At 37.0% G+C, this 18658-nt stretch overlaps 1 protein-coding gene across 10 annotated transcripts in view; it reads right to left on the minus strand.

Moving 5' to 3' along the window:
• The window catches only part of FAM135A (family with sequence similarity 135 member A), a 124425-nt gene that overhangs the window by 57264 nt on the left and 48503 nt on the right, over positions 1-18658 (minus strand). For 7 of the 10 annotated variants that reach the window (XM_058554064.1, XM_058554061.1, XM_058554069.1 and 4 more), the window contains 6 exons: positions 10455-10594; positions 10072-10142; positions 8454-8627; positions 5035-5161; positions 4186-4339; positions 110-187 (listed from right to left, as the gene is read on the minus strand). In XM_058554064.1, coding sequence (XP_058410047.1) covers positions 110-187; positions 4186-4339; positions 5035-5161; positions 8454-8627; positions 10072-10142; positions 10455-10594 — 744 coding nt within the window. The remainder of the gene's footprint in view (positions 1-109; positions 188-4185; positions 4340-5034; positions 5162-8453; positions 8628-10071; positions 10143-10454; positions 10595-18658) is intronic. The other 3 variants (XM_058554065.1, XM_058554068.1, XM_058554072.1) reach the window with 1 other exon arrangement.

The following is an 18658-nucleotide window of genomic DNA, read 5'->3' on the forward strand; positions in this document are numbered from 1 at the left end:
GTAGAAACATGCTATATTAATAAATACATATTTATGAAATTTGACACTAAATTAAAAAATTTCACACTAGTTAAAATGAATTATTTACTTAACCTATTTGCAAACGTACCTAGACAGCTGTCTTTCTGGGCTCGTGGCTGTTTTCTTCTGAGAAGGCGCTCATAAAGGACCTGCATGTTGGCCTTGGCTAGTTATAAGGATTGCACACAGCACTAGTTACTATACTCCTTTTACAACAGAATTTACTAGAATTTTCCAACTTGTTATTAATAGACTTAGTATTGATCTCATAGTGCAGTTAGATTAGAACACTAAAGCAGAATCTGTTAGTTAATTAGCTTACTAGAATTACAAATGATGTACATTCAAGTTTATACTACTTTGTTCTTTTTTCTATTTAAATGTATGCGCCACTCAACATTTCATAATCCAACATGATTTTTATGTTTTAATTTCTCAGAATTTTCAAGTTGGCAGGGATCTCAGAGGTCAGCTAGGTCAACCTCCTACTTTTACAAGTGTAGATACTGGGGCCCAGAACGGTTACATGACTTGCCAAAGCCTAGATTCCAAAACTGTGATTTCCATTTTCAGTAAGAGCTCCTTGCACAAAACCGGTATTTATATGTCATCAAAAAAATGTACATCATTCATCTAGGACAAAAGAAAAAGGCAAAAGCAGAAAGGAATCCAAGGCATTATTTTAAAAGAGGGAATAGAGTTCAGATACATTTTTCAAAGCATGGCGGAGTTTAAGACTTTTAAATATACACTTATTTGAAAACTCAAGAAAAGTGCTAAATAGTAGAAGGCAATATAATACATCCTCTAATCAAGAACTACTTTATATCCACTTATTAAAACTGGTAAATATAATAATGTTTAGTTGACAGTGTTTTATGGAAATATTATCTAGCACCTACAATTTAATTTTGCTAGGATAAAAATAATGTTAATAGTTCAAAATATGCAATAGTTTTATTTTAGTTAATAGTATTTTTAGATCTTTCCTAGAAGATGCATTCAAGGATAAACTGAAATTCACAATAAACAGAAAAGAAAATATAAATAGTAATAAAAAGTTTAAGAAGAACACAAAGTATTACCAATAAATATTTACTGAAGATGAGTCTTGATTTTTAAAATCCCTAGGAAACTGCTATAAGATGTGTTGATGCCTACATACTTTTCCAGTAACAACAAAACTGTATTGTGCTATTTCATTCATTCATCCAACAAATATATTTTGAGTAAATACTATGTGTAAGGTACTAATAATTTTATTCTACCACTATTATTTACTTATTTAAAATTAAAGTATGGGTTTGCTTTAGATTTTTATGTTCTGATAAAATATTTTAAGCAAATAATTTGGAATAAAGTTGACATTTCATTTAGTAACTGCCTCCTGAAATTAAATATAAAGGCTCTTTTAATTATGATATTTTCTACATTATATCAATAAAGTCCAAAGTAATATATGACATAAAAGCCATCCTTACTTGAAAGAAAATTAAAAACCTTACAAATAATCATGCTGAAGTTAGATTAACAAATTAGCAATAAAGCGCTAATACTGTCTAAGCTATTTAAAATAAATCTTTGCCTTTGAAAAGAGAAGCTTGTTTTCTTGCATTACTAATCATAAATTTTACCAATAAACATTTCCTTTTAGAGAAAAATATTTTTTCTAAGTTAAAATGTGGTTCATGTGTTTTCTCCTTCACAAATATTACATGTTAAATCTATTTGAAAATTATATGTGGAGGGACATCTTCCTTATACAGGCATTTATAGGCCCAGCTCATATATGTTTCTCCATGTTAAAAGCACAAGAAGTCCCATCTCACTGGTGAGTTTCTTCTGCCCATCCCAATGCTGAACTGTTACTTACTAAGGGAAGAGGAGAAGTCAAAGCTCTTTCAAGACAGAGGCCCTGTTCTCTTCTCAGCACCTAGCTCAGTACCTGACACAGTGGGTGCTCATAAAAGCTCAAGGGAATTACACCATTAAGAAGCCTCAAGAAGCCTCACTCCTAGAGCTCCTTTACACCCTCTGCCTTGCGGATGCCCTCATCTTTCCTTCCTGACTCGTGCACCACATCTGGGTCCCTTCAATCTTCCTATCTTTCGAGTGGAAACCACTCAATATTTACCATCCCAAAGCTAGTAAGTGACAGAAATGGCTCCAAACATGCTCTCTCAAGCACTACAAGATAATGCCTCCATGAATTCTACTATAGCATTCAACATGGAAACTAGTGACGAATTTTCTTGTAGAAATACCATTACACATGGCTTCTGAGTTTCACACCACTACTTTTTATAACACTATCTTTCAGGCACATCGCATTGTCATTCACTGATATTGTGGTTTAAAAGTTTTGTGGTCTGGTCATTAAATCTAAATTAACCAAAACTTATAATTCTCCTAAGAAAATGTGTTTGAGTTCCAAAGAACCAAGTTAAAACACCTATGTAACAATTTTTCCATTAATTGAGGATAAGTGATAGCCTAAATTAGTTCTATTCTACAAACAATTCTTTCATTTTCAAAAAAGAACATTTAAAAAAATTTACATTTGAGGCAGTAGTCTCTGCTCCTACAGGATATTCCTAAGGGAAATAGAAGGATTCTAAGTACATGAAATAGCAAGGAAAAAGAATATTTCAGAGAATAGTAATCAAAAGGTTTCCACACTACTATTTTGGTCTGGAGGAAGAATACATGAGCAAAAAAGAACAAACACACTTTCCTATTCTTTGTGTATCTGTGTATACATTGGGATTCTTGATCAAGCATTTTAAACAATCAGCTGAGTGATATCTGCTTCTAGTCAAGTCAAGAAAGCGTGAACTGAACTGACTGAATAATGGGATTAATCAACTCCACTGGACAGTTGCTGAGATGCAGTGGCACAATATTCAGCATTTTCTCACAGCTGAACTTAAGTGAGGTACAAATCATTACACTTTCTTACAATATTTTTGTATCCTAAAATAGGCAATTATAAAAATAGACTAATTAGCCTCAAGCCCAAGGATTATTTTCACTAACAGTGACTATTTTTGAGAGTACAGTCATACGCCACATAACAACGTTTCGGTCAACAATGGACCACATGTACGATGGTGGTCCCAGAAGATCGGTACCATGTAGCCTAGGTGTGCAGCAGGCTACACCATCTAGGTTTGTGTAAGTACACTTTGTGATGTTCACACACCAATGAAATAGCCTAACACATTTCTCAGAATGTATCCCTGTTGTTAAGTGCCGCATGACTGTACACCGATATTGTTAAAAAGACTGAGATCCTTGAGGAACAAAGAAATAAACAAAGAACACTGATTAATTTAAGTAAAATTTAAAAAGCAGTTCCTGATTTATTCAAGTATATAATGGTAAAAATAATTTATTCTAAAGAGATAATTAAAATGTGCTTTTTATGATGAGCTAGTAGTGGATACTTGAAAATAAAAGCTTATAAAACTATCATAAAGTCTGAATAAAAACTTATTTTTGCTAATCCCAATAATTTATCTTCTGTGAAATGATATACATCAAAGCATTTTGCAAACTACGAATGGTATACAAAATCAAAGCAATATGATTTTTTATTATGTACCACAACATATATGCAGATATTACTGTTGGACTAACACTTAAAATTGATTTTTTCAATGATTTAAATAATTTTCAAAATTTTAAAACTGAATAATGTTACTATTCTCTGAAGTGAAATAAAAGAAATAAGATTTGAGATCACTTACAACCAAATGTATATAAAAATGTCCCAAGTACCTACAATCTGCTTAGACTGTTAAAATATTTGAAAGTATAGATTTATCTTCCCATGATTCAGCAGATAATTAAATTTGCTTTCCAGTGTGCTTTCTGGTTATATTTTAAGAGGAATGGAATATTGTCATATGTTTTAAAAAAAATCTATCAAAAGACTCATTTCAAACTTAGCACCAAGAAGTTATTTCTCAATATCATAAAAAAATTTTTTTAAATTTCAGAAAGTAATTATCAAGGGTTGAAAAAGATGGAATTGGGAGAGAAGTAAAAGTGAAGGACACAGACGCCACAGTTTAGTACAGGAAAGCTATAGCAAAGCTGGTAACCAGCAATACAAGAACCAAGCGAGTGAACACAGGGTAGGTCTGGCCGCTGTTAACATACCCAGTTCTCGTTTCTGACAAGAGGGAATCTCTTCTGTTACCGTAATGAAATAGCTATGCAATCCCCTGAAGGCCAGCAGCAGAGTGGCACAAAGTGTGTAATGGAAACGATAGGCGTGCTGCAGGAAGGAGTCCGCAACGACAAAGCTGCAGCCCTAGGAGGGGAGCAGATGTGGGACAGAGAGAGTGTTAGTAACCAAAAACCTAAAAATATTATACTTAAACTCAGAAAAATAAAGGAAAAAACCCTAAACATTTACTAATTACAGTTTTTCTAAAACAGATAAGAAATTCAGCAATATTTTAGGGAGTTGCTCCTGTTCATACAAGTAATTTAAACACATGAAACGCAACTCTAGTAATTTCAGTTACAATGGACTTTTAAAAAAATGCAGATTAAATTATGATTTTTGAACATTTGAGATTCAAATTACATTTGGACTGAGGGACAGACACTCTGCTTTTTTAGGAGAAGCCTCCTTTCCTTTTAGGGGAGTAATGGCTGTCCTTGTACTATTATCAGTTGGGTATCAAGTTTCACAACTGTTCTCTATAGGCTCCTTTGGAATGATTCTACCTGTTCTATTAAAGGAATAAGGGAACAATAACAAGCTAAAAAAGGCACTGGCTGTCAAAGATCTCTATCCATTAAATCTGGTAAAATCTTGAAGTATCAGGTTAGTTTTCATAATAAAGAACCAATACGTTAAGATCATATTTAATTAGATCTGTAAGTTGTTGAGCCCAAATAATTAATAAAAGAAATATAACATTCATGGATAAAACAGTTAAAAAACATTTCACTTGAAATAAGAGGGAAAAGAGGATTTATAAACATATTAGTTCTTACGTCTGGTGATAACTGTTTTGTGTAGTTAATACCAAAGACCACACTTTCAAGAGTAGGAATCACAGAATCTTTGTTTTGTGCTGGCGTATTTCTATTTAACCAAGTAGTCTTCACAGGACGAGGAAAGCTGGAGAAATAAGTATTACGTTATTTTATTATTGCCATAATAGTCTATTTGAATGTTAAGTTAAATGCTTACAAAAGAAAATCTTATAGGAGTAGAATAAAGAGCAAAGGTATTGCAAGGTTATGATTTCTAAAGTATTCTTAAAGTCATTTTATAATTTCTCCTTTAATAATTTGAATTATTACAAAAATACACAATGAATATAAAAAAACTAAGACTACATGCTTGAGATTACTTCTTTACGATTGGGCTTCAGGGAGTCTCAAAGGATTCTAAAGATAAAACAGAGCAGCTAAATGACACATGAGGGTCAAGCTTTAATTTACAAATACTGATCTGTCAGAATTGGTTACCAAGTTTACAAAGTTAACACTTAATCAAATACGGATGCTACTTACAGAAATAAAGAGCTACTACTTAAATGTAGAAAAAGAAAAATTACTAAAATCTACCTGTTGCCTCTATTTCTCAAAAACAAGATATTTCCTTTCTTTTCACTAAAAAAAGGCTATGAACTCTATTAAGATAATCTTTATAAGTGCTTCAAGGCACCATCTCAATCACATATTACATGAATTACTGCTGTTAGTATTAACATTACATTTAATATACCATAAATTCTATAGAATAAGCAGCATATTCTGTTCGAATGTTTAAAAATCATATACAATTTTATTTGAGATAAAGTACTGGCTAATTATAAGTAGGCCAAAGCATGTGGACTGTTTGGCAGTTGGCAAAAGGGAAAGACAGAAAAGTAAATTAATTTTGCCATAAGAAGAGAGGAGCCTTCATTTGCAAAATCAATTTGCTTTGCAAAAATAACGTATCTATATCCCAGCAAAGAAGGGAGTTGGAAGTCAATTGTAAATCCCACTTACTACTATGTTTTTCAGAATTGAGTCTTAAAAGTCGTACTTAAAAAAATTCAAATATAAAAAACAGGTTATGTAAAAAACAAGCAAAGAAAAAATCCTAACCCCACTTACTTTAAATAATTGATCTAATATCTATAGTTGGGTTGATCATAGAAATTTTTTCGAATAAAAATAACATTTAAAAAGATAATATTGTAAATTTAAATTTTTTTCATTTTGATTAGAGGATAAAAAATCCACCTATAATAAAACATTAGGAAAAACTTGTCGAAGCCTAAATTGTGAGGAATGTTACCCTTAACATGACCCCTCCACCAGCACACCACCAGCAAAAAGCTTTCCCTCACCCTTCTCCTTGCTTCCCTTCCCCACCCTCTCACAGGTGCGGGAGGAGAAAGATGCTGCCTCTTTCATGGCAAAGTTCTAGCAGCAAGAGAGGGCCTATCAGGGTCCAGGGCAACGAGGTGAAGAACAGCAACCCCAGTGGATGCAGGCACCTCATTTTGTTTTCAGTCACTAACCAGAGCCAACAGTTAATCCTCTTGGCTTCTGATGCTTCCAGTAAATGGTCTCTAGGAGAGGGGCTGCCCCTTTCTCCTACTAGTCTGTGGCAAACACTGCTGCATTGCAAGAGGAAGCAGACGTTTAACTCACTGGGGTAGTGATGTGAATATCACCACCCTGTTTCATCAGAGCTTTAGAAAGCAACATCAATAACCAGAGCTGACCTCTATGAATTGTTTGCACAATTCTCAGAAGAGAAACCAAGCCAGAGTTATAAAGAAAAAGGAACGGCTGAAATTAGTTAGGGATTCTTACTGAAATTACAAAAATAAGAGATTCAGAAAACTACAGGAATGTATTTTATAGACAAACTTTCAGCATTAAAACCTAAAATGTAATTCATATAAAAGTAATATTGTATACCACTTACTTAAAAGTTATATTTCAAAAAAAACTTTCTTGTCAAAGAAATTTCATCATGTTATTACACATTAATTTATTCAATCAACATCTAAAATTTTTTTGAAGTTTATAATAAAATTATAATAGGAACACTTTCCTGCTTACAAAAGTTATAGCAACTGAGAAGAAGCTCTCAAAGGCCTAAGAGGTAAGACAGAGAAGGCAAAAAAGGAGTTACAGCTCTTACTACAGAGCGAGGAGGCAAAGGAAGTCACCAGGAGACACAGACTTCTTCCTGGCCCCAGGCTCTCAGAGATCACGGGACAACCCTCTGGAAGAGGTTCTCACGTACCGTTTTTTAAAATGATCTAAGGATATGCCACAGGAGGCTGCTACTTGTGGGCAATGTGTTAAATTGTGTTGGTCTTCTATAAATTCTGAGGGCAATTCTACAAAATTATCTTAGTTTTCTGATAAATCAGTTTAACATCATAACCCTTAAGCATTATCCCTAATATGAGTTGTTGGAATCAGATTTGTGTCAGAAATTGTAAAGTAGGTAGTTCAGAAATCAAATCAATGAAGAGCCTTTTCACAGAAGATACTAATTTAAAGTGTCCATCTGTTGCTCACACCACAAGGAGGATGTTTTATTGTAGAGACTGAAGAGCTTGAATTGTACTCTTACATTAATGAAAGACAATCTGTCTCCTCGTGGAAGTGGGCAGAAAAACTAACTATCCCAGTGCATTTATTATGATCAAGAACATTAGGCGCCTTAAAGCTAACACAGTGCATGATACAGTTTAAAAAGGCTTAGTAAAGATCCATAAAATTGATTAATGACTTAGAACAAGAATTATTTATTTGTATAGTATAGATTTAAGAAGATCAAATAAGCCCATCCAGATAAGTGACAAACAAAAAAACTAAGAAAAAATAAATATATGAATAACCACAGTGTAGCATTGCATAAAAACACAGGTACAGACTAAACAATTCTGTATGGTTATTTCCAAATTGCATTATTTTTCTTGGTCAGTTTATTTGACAAAAATTGCTCCATATTTCTGTAATAAAAAAGTTATCAGGGCCGGCCCCGGGGCTTAGCGGTTAAGTGCGTGCGCTCTGCTGCTGGCGGCCCGGGTTCGGATCCCGGGCGCGCACCAACGCACCACTTCTCCGGCCATGCTGAGGCCACGTCCCACATACAGCAACTAGAAGGATGTGCAGCTATGACATACAACTATCTACTGGGGCTTTGGAGGGAAAAAAATAAATAAATAAAAATCTAAAAAAAAAAAAAAAAAAAAAAAGTTATCAATCTGATGTTACCATACTCTTAAATTTTATTTTATTACTCTAGTATAAAATGAAAATATTTATTAAATAATTATGAATTTAGAAATTCCTTACTATTCCAGTTATCTTTATCACAATATATTTCTTCACTATAAAAATAAAAGATATTACACATTAATAAAGACCCGGGTATTGATAAAATTTACCTTATTAGTGGCTGGTGTAGCGCAACCAATGATGCATGGACTGTAACAGACACAACAGAAAGGTGGAAGTAATCAAACATAACATTAACATGGTGATGAAGGCCCCTATGGAGGCTAAAGTGCAGCTTCAATGTTCGGCTACTGATTAGTTGCAAGGTGTTCAGATCATCTGCCCTATAAAAAGCAACACATTTGCATGTAAGTACGGCATATTTAGTAAAGGCCAATATTTTGTAGGGTAGTTTAAACTATCAAAACATTTAGTTACTTAATTACTTTTTTAAAACTTAGAATGAGAATAATTTTTAAAGCATCACATTTGTATTAGACAGCAATATGAATTCTAACAATACAAAAATAACCAGATCTTACCTATAGTTTTCTGTCAGTCTATGATATGGACTGTTTTTTTCACTAATGTCCCTATAAAATGAGTCCTTTTTGATACTTTAGGAATTACTCTCATCCTACCATAAATTTTACCCCATAGAGAATACTGTTTATTATAAGGTTGCCGCATAACATAGGTCAAATTCTAGCATAATAAATTCCAAAAGATATGTAAGATTATTTTTATTGTATAAAATTTTGTCATTAATTGGTTAATTTGGTTGATATTTTATTAGAGATATTTAGACTGTCAATAGATTTACATACAAAAAATTGAAATAACGCCATGAAAATGATATCCAAATATACATATATACACATTTTAACCCATACATACATTATAACTACCTACAGCTAATTAACTACTACTCATTTCAGCTTACTCCACTTATAGAATTCTGATTTGCTGTAAAAAAGAATCTCTTAAGGAATTCTTTGTAATAAACAAGTATTACAGGCGAGCATAGCTACCGTGTAGAAAATCTTATTCCTCCATGAGTAGAGGGCATCTCAAATAGACCTTTCAGTATCTCAAGTACACCTTTCAGTAATGTGACTGCTTAGTCATTTATCCTACATGCAGTCTGAATTTATATACAATTTTCAAGAAGTATTTCTACATGTACATTTGAAATGAAAAAACAAAAAATCTACAAAAATAAAATTGTTAAATGGATCTCTGATTCTTGTTTTAAATGAATACAAGCACAGTTTGTCCCTAAAATATATGACTGCATGTCCAGATGGGTAGACAAGTTCAGGGTAGCCAGTCCAAAAACTTCCTCAAGGGCTCTAGAAATTAATGAACTAGAAACTATTGCCAAGTTTGAGAGTCATCAGTCTTGTTAACTCCCTGAATATCAAGAGTGCTGCCTAAAGATGGCATCACTCATGCCACAAAGAAAGGTTAGCCAGTGACACAGTGGAAGAGAGCTCATTTATATTTAAATGCCTCATGGCAGTGGTATCGTATCAACAGTGCAACTTCTCGAGTCTAGGAAATTGTTTCATATTTCTTAAGCTTGTCTGTTTTTTTCCTGGAGGTCATGGAATCAGCCTGGGCACAAAAGAGTAGGCCTGGCCATTTTCATGAGGCTCCCCACAAGACAGATGTAGTTTAAAATAAACAAGAAAGGGACAGTCTGGATTCTAAGAAAATGGGGAATTTAATACTCACAGACAGTCATGAGTGACTAAAGATTTTTAATTGTTTGATTAGCCTACTTACGAATAATCTCCATCTGTGAAGTGTAGATCCAAGGATAACAGAAAATTCATTTCCTCAAGGGTTTCTTCAATCTGAAGAGAAATTATAATATGAGATATTTTCTTTTTTGTGGTGTCATAATTTCTGTTGTACAGAAATTATGTGTGTGAAATTTCTGTTGTACATTATTGTCAGTCACCATATATATTTATGTGCCCCTTTACCCCTTATGCACCCCCTCCAACCCCCTTCCCCTCTGATAACCACTAATCTGTTCTCTTTGTCCACGTGTTTGTTTATCTTCCACAATATGAGATACTTTTTGAATATTTCTAGAAAGTTACAAACATGCCTTGAGGCTTTACAAAAAATATTTATCTAAATATATATGAAGAGATGTTTACCTTTTTTTCATCCAACAACATTTTAACTTTGAAGATCATGACATCATTTAAAACAACCTCCTCATTTTTATATAGAATTTGAAATGTTTTACTGCAAATCAGAGAATCATGAACTGAAGCTGGAAAGGCTAAAGTCTTACCTAAAACAGATAAGATATATAACTGACAGGTAAAAGGCAAAATATAACACTAGTAAATTAATACTTTTACAAAAAGTACTGTAAGTTTGATTATATTACTCCAATGCCATTACCATTTTATATAGCAGTATTAGAACATTTCTGAAAGTTTATTAATTCCTATGATAAAAAATGAATAAATAAGTACATTATAACCATTATAAAATTGTTGTACAACTTATCTTAATCTGAGAAGGTAAATAAGAAAATCTCAAGGTAGTTATTTTAAGAGTGAACAATTGATCTGTACACCACAGAAGCAAGCAATTTAGTTTTCCATAGCTACATAGTAAGGAATTTGGTTGGCCTTTGTCCTGGTTGCTGGGAGGTAACCTCTAAACACTTAGAATAAAGAATCTGGTTGGTTTTTGCTCCAGTTCCTGGAAGATGGCCTCTAAATCCTTAGAATTTCCCAGTGACGGGAGTGTCTCTGTTATTCATGGTGGGCCCAGGGTGTTTATGGTAAGTAGGTGACTCAGGATGGGGGCTGGCTACACCAGTAAGAACAACTATGTGATTAGAGAGTTGGCGCTTTGAGCCCAATCTCCAGGGAGGGCAATGGGGCTGAAGACTGAGCCACACGGGTGATGATTCAATCAATCATGCCTATGTAATGAAACACCAATAAGAACTCTGGACACTGAGGCCTGTGGGCCTTCCCCAGTTGGCAATACTCTACATACTGTCACATACAGATTTTCTGGAGGATAATGCAGCCTGACTCCTTGGGGAGAGAACAATAGAAGCTTCACAAATATGGGACTCTCCCCGATCTTGCTCTATGCATCTCGTCTTTCGGCTGGCTCTGATCTGCTATAATATCTGGCTCTATCTTTGCTATAATATAACTGTAATAATAAATAGAGTGCTTCTCTTGAGTTTTGTGAGTTGCTCTAGCAAATTATCGAACCTAGTATCACAACTAGCATGACCTAGTATGAGGTGCTGAAGCCCAAGAGGTGTACGGAGAGCATCCATGAGGGAGATGGCGCAGTGACAAGAGACCGGCACATATAAGGGACTGACCAAATAAGAAAATATATTAAGGACCATGAGTCAGGTTTCTTACCGAAAGCTTTCAGAGAAAGGATGTGCACAGATGGAAAGGAGATACAAATGTAAAATGAATCCAGTGGTACCGGACTGAAATCAGAAATAGTGATGTGAACTCATGGTTTTCACTACATATTTAGATAAAGAAAGACAGGTGTAAATTTGTGTATGTATGTGTAAATACACATGTGTGTACATACATGTACTCACTAGCTCTGTCCACTCAAAGGGCCTGGGAGAAACAAAGCCCCAAATACTCGTTTCTAATACTATTCTCTGCTAAAAAGAACCAGGGCTTTTGCAGAAACAGTTGACTGCAGAGCTGGGGCACAGATAGGACAAAATAAGTCTGGACCATCTTTTCACACCAGAAAGTAAAGAAGTGGTAAAAGAATGAGGGGACACATCAAAAGGACCTATAAGCTGGTATAAGGAGGCTATCCCCAGTTATATCTGGGATGAACTGAGCATCAAAATAAATTATGATAGCAATGGATTACCATCTATTGAATAAAAAAGAAATCCATTAAGTTCATACGGACATAAATAAATAAATGAGTGAAAAAATCAGGAAGTTTGAAGGGGAAAAGAGTAACTTTACCGTGGAGAAGTCTGACAAAGACTTAAACGACTCAAGTTAACATCATCAGTGATGGGACAAATAGGACATAATGAGAAGAAAGCAGCATCACTTCTGAGACAGTCCTATCAAAGATGTATAAGCTGAATCTAATCATCAGGAAATCGAAGATCAATGCAAACTGAAGGACATTCTACCAATTAACAGGATTATAGTCTTCAAAAGTGTCAGGGTCATGAAAAAGTCAAGGAAAGACTGAGGAACTGTTGCAGAACGAAGGAGATGAAAGAGACATTAATAATTACAATGCATGATTCCGAACTGGATCATTCTGCTACAAAGAACTTTATTGGGACAACTAGCAAAACTTGAGTGGGTCTGAGGATAATATGGTAGTAATGTATCAATGTTAATTTCTCCATTCTGATTATTTTAATGGGGTTACATAACAGAATATTCTTGTTTGGAGAAAATACATACAGTCATCCCCCTTATCTGTGGGGAATACATTCTACGATCCCCAGTGGAACTACGGACAGTGAAACTATGGATAGTACCGAATCCCACATATACTATGTTTTTTCCTATACATACATACCTATGATAAAGTTGAACTTATAAATTAGGCACAGTAAGAGATTAACAATGATAACATAATAAAATAGAATAATTATAACAATATACTGTAATAAAAGTCGCCATAGATCTCAGCAATCTCAGCATAAGATTATTTTTCTTTCCTTCTTAAGTCGAGAACTTTCACCTTTTCACTTAAAGGAAGCTCTTGACAGCTTCTCTTTGGCATACTCGAATTCCCAGCATCACTGCTCTTGCGCTTTGGGGCCATTATTAAGTAAACTGAGGGTGACCTGAACACAAGCACTGTGATACCATGACAGTTGATCTGAGAACTGAGACAGCTACTAAGACTCATGGGCGGGTGGCGTGTACAGCATGGATCTGCGGGACAAAGGGACGAGTCATGTCCAGAGCAGGACAGAGCAGAACTGCGAGAGATTTCGTCATGCTACTCAGAACTGCACGCAACTTAAAACTTGTGAATTGTCTACTGCTGAAATTTTCAACTTAATATTTTTGGACCATGGTGGACTGCAAGTAACTGAAACCGCAAATGCAGGTAAGGGGGAACTACTGTACTGAAGTACTGGGGATGATGGAGCATCGTGTTGGCAAATTACTCTTAAATGGTTCACGAAAAAATGTTCTTTGTACCATATTTACAACATTTCTATAAATTTGACATCTCTCTCTCTCTCTCTCTCTAAATATATGAAGGAAAACCAAGTAGATCAGAAACTCAATTTCTGTATGTTTCAGAGAAAAGCTGAGAAGGGGAAGAAATTTTCCTCAATGGAAAATAGATTTTGTTAAAGCACTTCAAATAATGTGAAATTAGAAGCTACTGCCTCAAAAGGCGAAGTTTCACTCTTGCTGTTCCCTGAGGATGCTGCTCCAGTGTCGCCCTCTAAAGTGGGGGCTATTTCTCTTCTGTGCTCCTCCCTCTGGGCCTGGAGCTTCTTCGTTCCTCACTGACGCTTTCAGACATTTTCTAAAACCATCTGCACCCCAGCTTTGAATCTCAAGTGATCAGACAGTAGCACACACCATCTCACTTCAGGTTGCGGTCACTACAAACCCCTGGGAGCTCTCATTTCTTGAAGGCTTGACTTCCTAATTGGAGGTCACTTTCTCCCAAACTATTTTAGCCATCCCTCTTGGTGATAAACCTCCAATCCTGGACCTCCAAGGTTCTCTTCCTCCTCTCCTTAGGTGTTCTTGCCTTTTAGCCCTCCTCAGCTCCTCACTCCTATGGTCATTTCCTAGACTTCCACATTTCCGATGACTGCAATTTCTCTATAATTTAAACTTCAGTAAACGTCCTCTCTCATATCTCCACCTATCTTTCCAGCACATTCTCTCTAATACCACTGGTTCAACAATCATTTGACCCCACTTAGGAGTAGATTCCATAAATCCTACTCCTTTTCATTATCCCTCTACTTTCTCTCAAGTCCTCACTTTCCTCTTTACCCATCTTAAATTCTATGATCCATCATTACCACTCACCCTTACATACATCCTATTAAGGATATATGCTACTCTTGCTTTGTCAGATTTGCCTGGATAAATCTCAACCTTTATAAAGCTGCCTCTCTGCCTACTCCATACTTGTATCCACAAGCTGAATGTACTGGGAAAAACACACAACACTTCTGACTGACTAGACTTTAAATTCATGATCACTGATCTCAAACAGACCCTTAGCGCTGCCTAGCAATCATACCACATCTTGCGAATCCATTCTCTCCCACATTCCTAGATGAATATTTCACAAATTATTTTCTCTCCTCAAATCTACCCTTCAGTCTCAAGTTAGAACCTTGGTTCTTATTTCATGGGAAAACAAACACAATCAGAGAAGTTCTGAAAGCTCTGCATCTACTTGCAGATACATCTGGACAAATTCCATCTTTCTCTGCTCCCTTTTCTGGAAAGGGGATTCTCTGGTATTTAATGTCTCTAATTCATCTCCTCCCATCCTCTCTTTAGCCCGTTTTGTGGTTGCCAGTCTCCAAGACAGCCCCAGTGGTTCTCACCTCCTGGTATTCACATCCTTGTAGAATTTTGCCCACAAAGTCCCAGGGTTGATCTATGTGAACACAGCAGAAGTAGCAGACTGCAACCTCCTGAGAAACCTTGAACCAGAGGCAAGCAGCTAAACAGCTTCTGGATTCCAGACCCAAAGGAACTGTGAGATAATGTTTGTTGTTTTAAACTAAGTTTGGGAGGAGAGAAGTCAAGATGGCAGGGTAGGCAGACTCGGAACTCACCTCCTCCCGTGAACACAGCCAATTTACAACTACTCGTGGAAAAATTACCCCTGAGACAGAACTGAAAACTGGATAAGAGGAACTCCTGCAACAAAGGACAATCCTAACTGAGGTGGAAGAGGCAGAAACTCCCTTCTGGAGAGGAAAAACGCCGCCTTCACAAGCCTCCAGCTTCATGGCCACCCGGCAGCAGCCCAAAGGTATGCAGCCTCCCTGGAGGCGTGGGGCCCTGAGCCGGGGAGCACCCCCGCTGTAGGCATTTTGTGGACCCAACACAATCGAGACCAGCGGCATAATATCTGACTGTGCCTGCTACTAAAACATTGGGGAGTACCCCCAGAAAACCTGGTTCACAAAGAAATTAAAACTGTCTCTTAAAGGGCCCGCATGCAAACTCACCCGTTTCAGAAAGCATCCTAAAATCACCAGAAAGAAAGGTGCATAGTGCTTTGGTGAAAAGAGACTCACTTGATAGTCCCTGAGTGCATCTCAGTGAGAGGTGAGACCTCTCCAGGCACTGGGACATTGGCGGCGGCCACTGTTGTGGCCTGGTGTGGGCATGCTGACACAGACGCCATTGGAGTTCTCCCTGTGGCCTGCTAGCCCAGGTCTTTCCCACCCACTAGAGTACCGATTTAATCCAGCTCAGCCAGGACAGGCAGCCCACCCTAGAGACTGGCTGCACCCAACAACAAGCCCTCAGGCAACTTGTGGGCCTGCATAGATTGGTGACTGGATTCTCTGCAGCCTGGCAACTGAGCTGACTTCAGTGGGGTAGGGCGTGCACAAGGAGCGGGTGGAGAGTGTGGGGCAGCGGTGCAGTGTGTGGGGCTCCCGCCGCGGAGAGACTGGGTCCACTTCGGGAGGTCGGGGTACACACACGGGGCAGGACTGTGTTGACTGTGTGTGTGGACCTGTGGGCGGCAGGGCTTGTCAGCTGCAGAAGACTTGTGCTTCTCAAAGACCCACATAGGGGTTTTGCCCCACCTTCCAAAGTCTGAAACAATTGGGTGCTCCTGTGCCTGAGGCCAGCCCCATCCAGCTGCAATCCTCAGAGAGCTGACAAGAGACCTAAAGGCTGGAGGCTTATAGCAATTATAAGCCCCTGAGCCTAACAACCTGCCATGCTGGGGGCCTACTCACTTAAAAGAAATACTGCAACACAAATATGGTATTAGAACTTGTAGCCAACTGAGCTGGGGCTCCCCACATCTGATAAAGAGACTGAAGGGCCCACAACAACTACAAACAGCTGAGCATTACAACAGCTGACCAGGAGCATAACTTGACCTACCTGGATGCATACAGGGAGAGCAAACAGGCCACAACAGAAGGACACACATAGCCCACATAGGGGTCACCCCTGGAACATTGAGAACTGAGGGAAGCACACTGCAGGACTCCTAAGGCATCACTTGTATACAGTCACCTATCCAAGAGCAGGAAACGTAGCTGACCTACCTAATACGTAGACAAGAGCACAGTGAAAGAGGCAAAATGAGGAGGCAAAAGAATACACTCCAAGTAAGGGAACAGGACAAAACTCCAGAAAAGGAACTAAGTGAAACAGAAATGAGCAACCTACCCAACAGGGAGTTCAAACTAAGAGTGTTAAGGATGCTCACTGACGTGGGGAGAAGAATAAATGAACTCAGTGAGAATGTCAACAAAGAAATGGAAGATATAAAAACGACCCAATCAGAAATGAAGAATATAATACTGGAAATGAAAAATTCGCCAGAGGGACTCAAAAGCAGAGTAGAGGATACAGAAGAACGGACCTGCGAGCTGGACGAAAGACTAGAAGAAATTACCCAAGCTGAACAGGTAAAAGAGAAAAGAATTAAAAAGAGTGAGGACAGTCTAAGGGACCTCTGGGACAACATCAAGCGCACTAACATCCATGTTATAGGTGGCCCGGGAGGAGAAGAGTGAGACAAAGGCGCAGACAATCTATTTCAAGAAATAATAGATGAAAACTTCCCCAATCTAAGGAAGGAAGCAGACATCCAGGTACAGGAAGCACAGAGAGCCCCAAACAAGATAAACCCAAAGAGGCCCACAACAAGACACATCATAATCAAAATGTCTAGAATTAAAGAGAAAGAGAGAATCCTAAAAGCTGCCAGAGAAAGACAAGCTACACACAAAGGAAACCCCATAAGGCTATCAGCTGACTTCTCAGCAGAAACCTTACAGGCTAGAAGAGAGTGGCAAGATATATTTAAAGTGCTAAAATGAAAAAACTTACAGCCAAGAATACTCTACGCAGCAAGATTACCATTCAAAATGGAAGGAGAGATCAAAAATTTCCCAGACAAGCAAAAAGTAAAGGAGTTTGTCACCAAGAAACTAGTGCTACGAGAAATGTTAAAAGGACTGACTTAAGGGGAAAAGAGAAGACCACAAATAGGAAAAATTATCTATTTCCATGATAAGAGGGCAATGGACAAAAAAGAGGTTAGATATGATATCAAAAACATAAAATGAGGGAGGAGGGGAGTTAAAGAGTAGAGCTTTCAGACAGAGGTCAAACTAAAGAGACCATCAATTCTGTACAGAAGGAGAAAGGAACAGAGAAGGACTACTAAAACACTGAGAAAAAAAGTTAAAAAATGGCAGTAAGTACATACTTGTCAATAGCTACTTTAAACGTCAATGGACTAAATGCCCCAATTAAAAGGCATAGGGTAGCTGATTGGATAAAACACCAAGACCCATATATATGCTGCATACAAGAGACACACTTCAGACCTAAAGACACTCACAAACTGAAAATGAAGGGATGGAAAAAGATACTCCACGCAAATGGCAATGAAAAGAAAGCTGGGGTAGCAGTACTCATATCAGACAAAATATACTTTAAAATAAAAACTGTAAAAAGAGACAAAGAAGGGCATTATGTAATGATCAAGGGAACAATCCAACAAGAGGATATAACACTTGTAAATATCTACGGACCCAATGTAGGGGCACCTAAATATATAAAGCAATTATTAACAGACATAAAAAGAGAAATAGACAGTACACAATAATGGTAGGGGACTTTAACACTCCACTTACACCAATGGATAGATCATCCAAACAGAAGATCAATAAGGAAACATTGGCCTTAAATGACACACTAGAACAGATGGACCTCGTAGATATATACAGAGCATTCCATCCAAAAATCCAAGAATACACGTTCTTTTCAAATGCACATGGAACATTCTCCAGGACTGATCACATATTAGGCCACAAAACAAGTCTCCATAAATTTAAGAAGACTGAAAAAATACCAAGCATCTTTTCTAACCACAACGGTATGAAACTGGAAATCAACAATAGAAAGAAAATCAGAAAAGCCACAAACACGTGGAGATTAAACAAAATGCAACTGAACAACGACGAAATCAAAGAAGAAATCAAAAAATACCTGGAGACAAATGAAAATGAAAATACGACATGCCAGAATTTATGGGATACAGCAAAAGCGGTTCTAAGAGGGAAGTTTATAGCAATTCAGGCCTATCTCAACAAACAAGAAAAATCTCAAAC

This window comes from Diceros bicornis, chromosome 14, assembly GCF_020826845.1.
Source record: "Diceros bicornis minor isolate mBicDic1 chromosome 14, mDicBic1.mat.cur, whole genome shotgun sequence".
NCBI classification, from domain to species: Eukaryota; Metazoa; Chordata; class Mammalia; order Perissodactyla; family Rhinocerotidae; genus Diceros; species Diceros bicornis.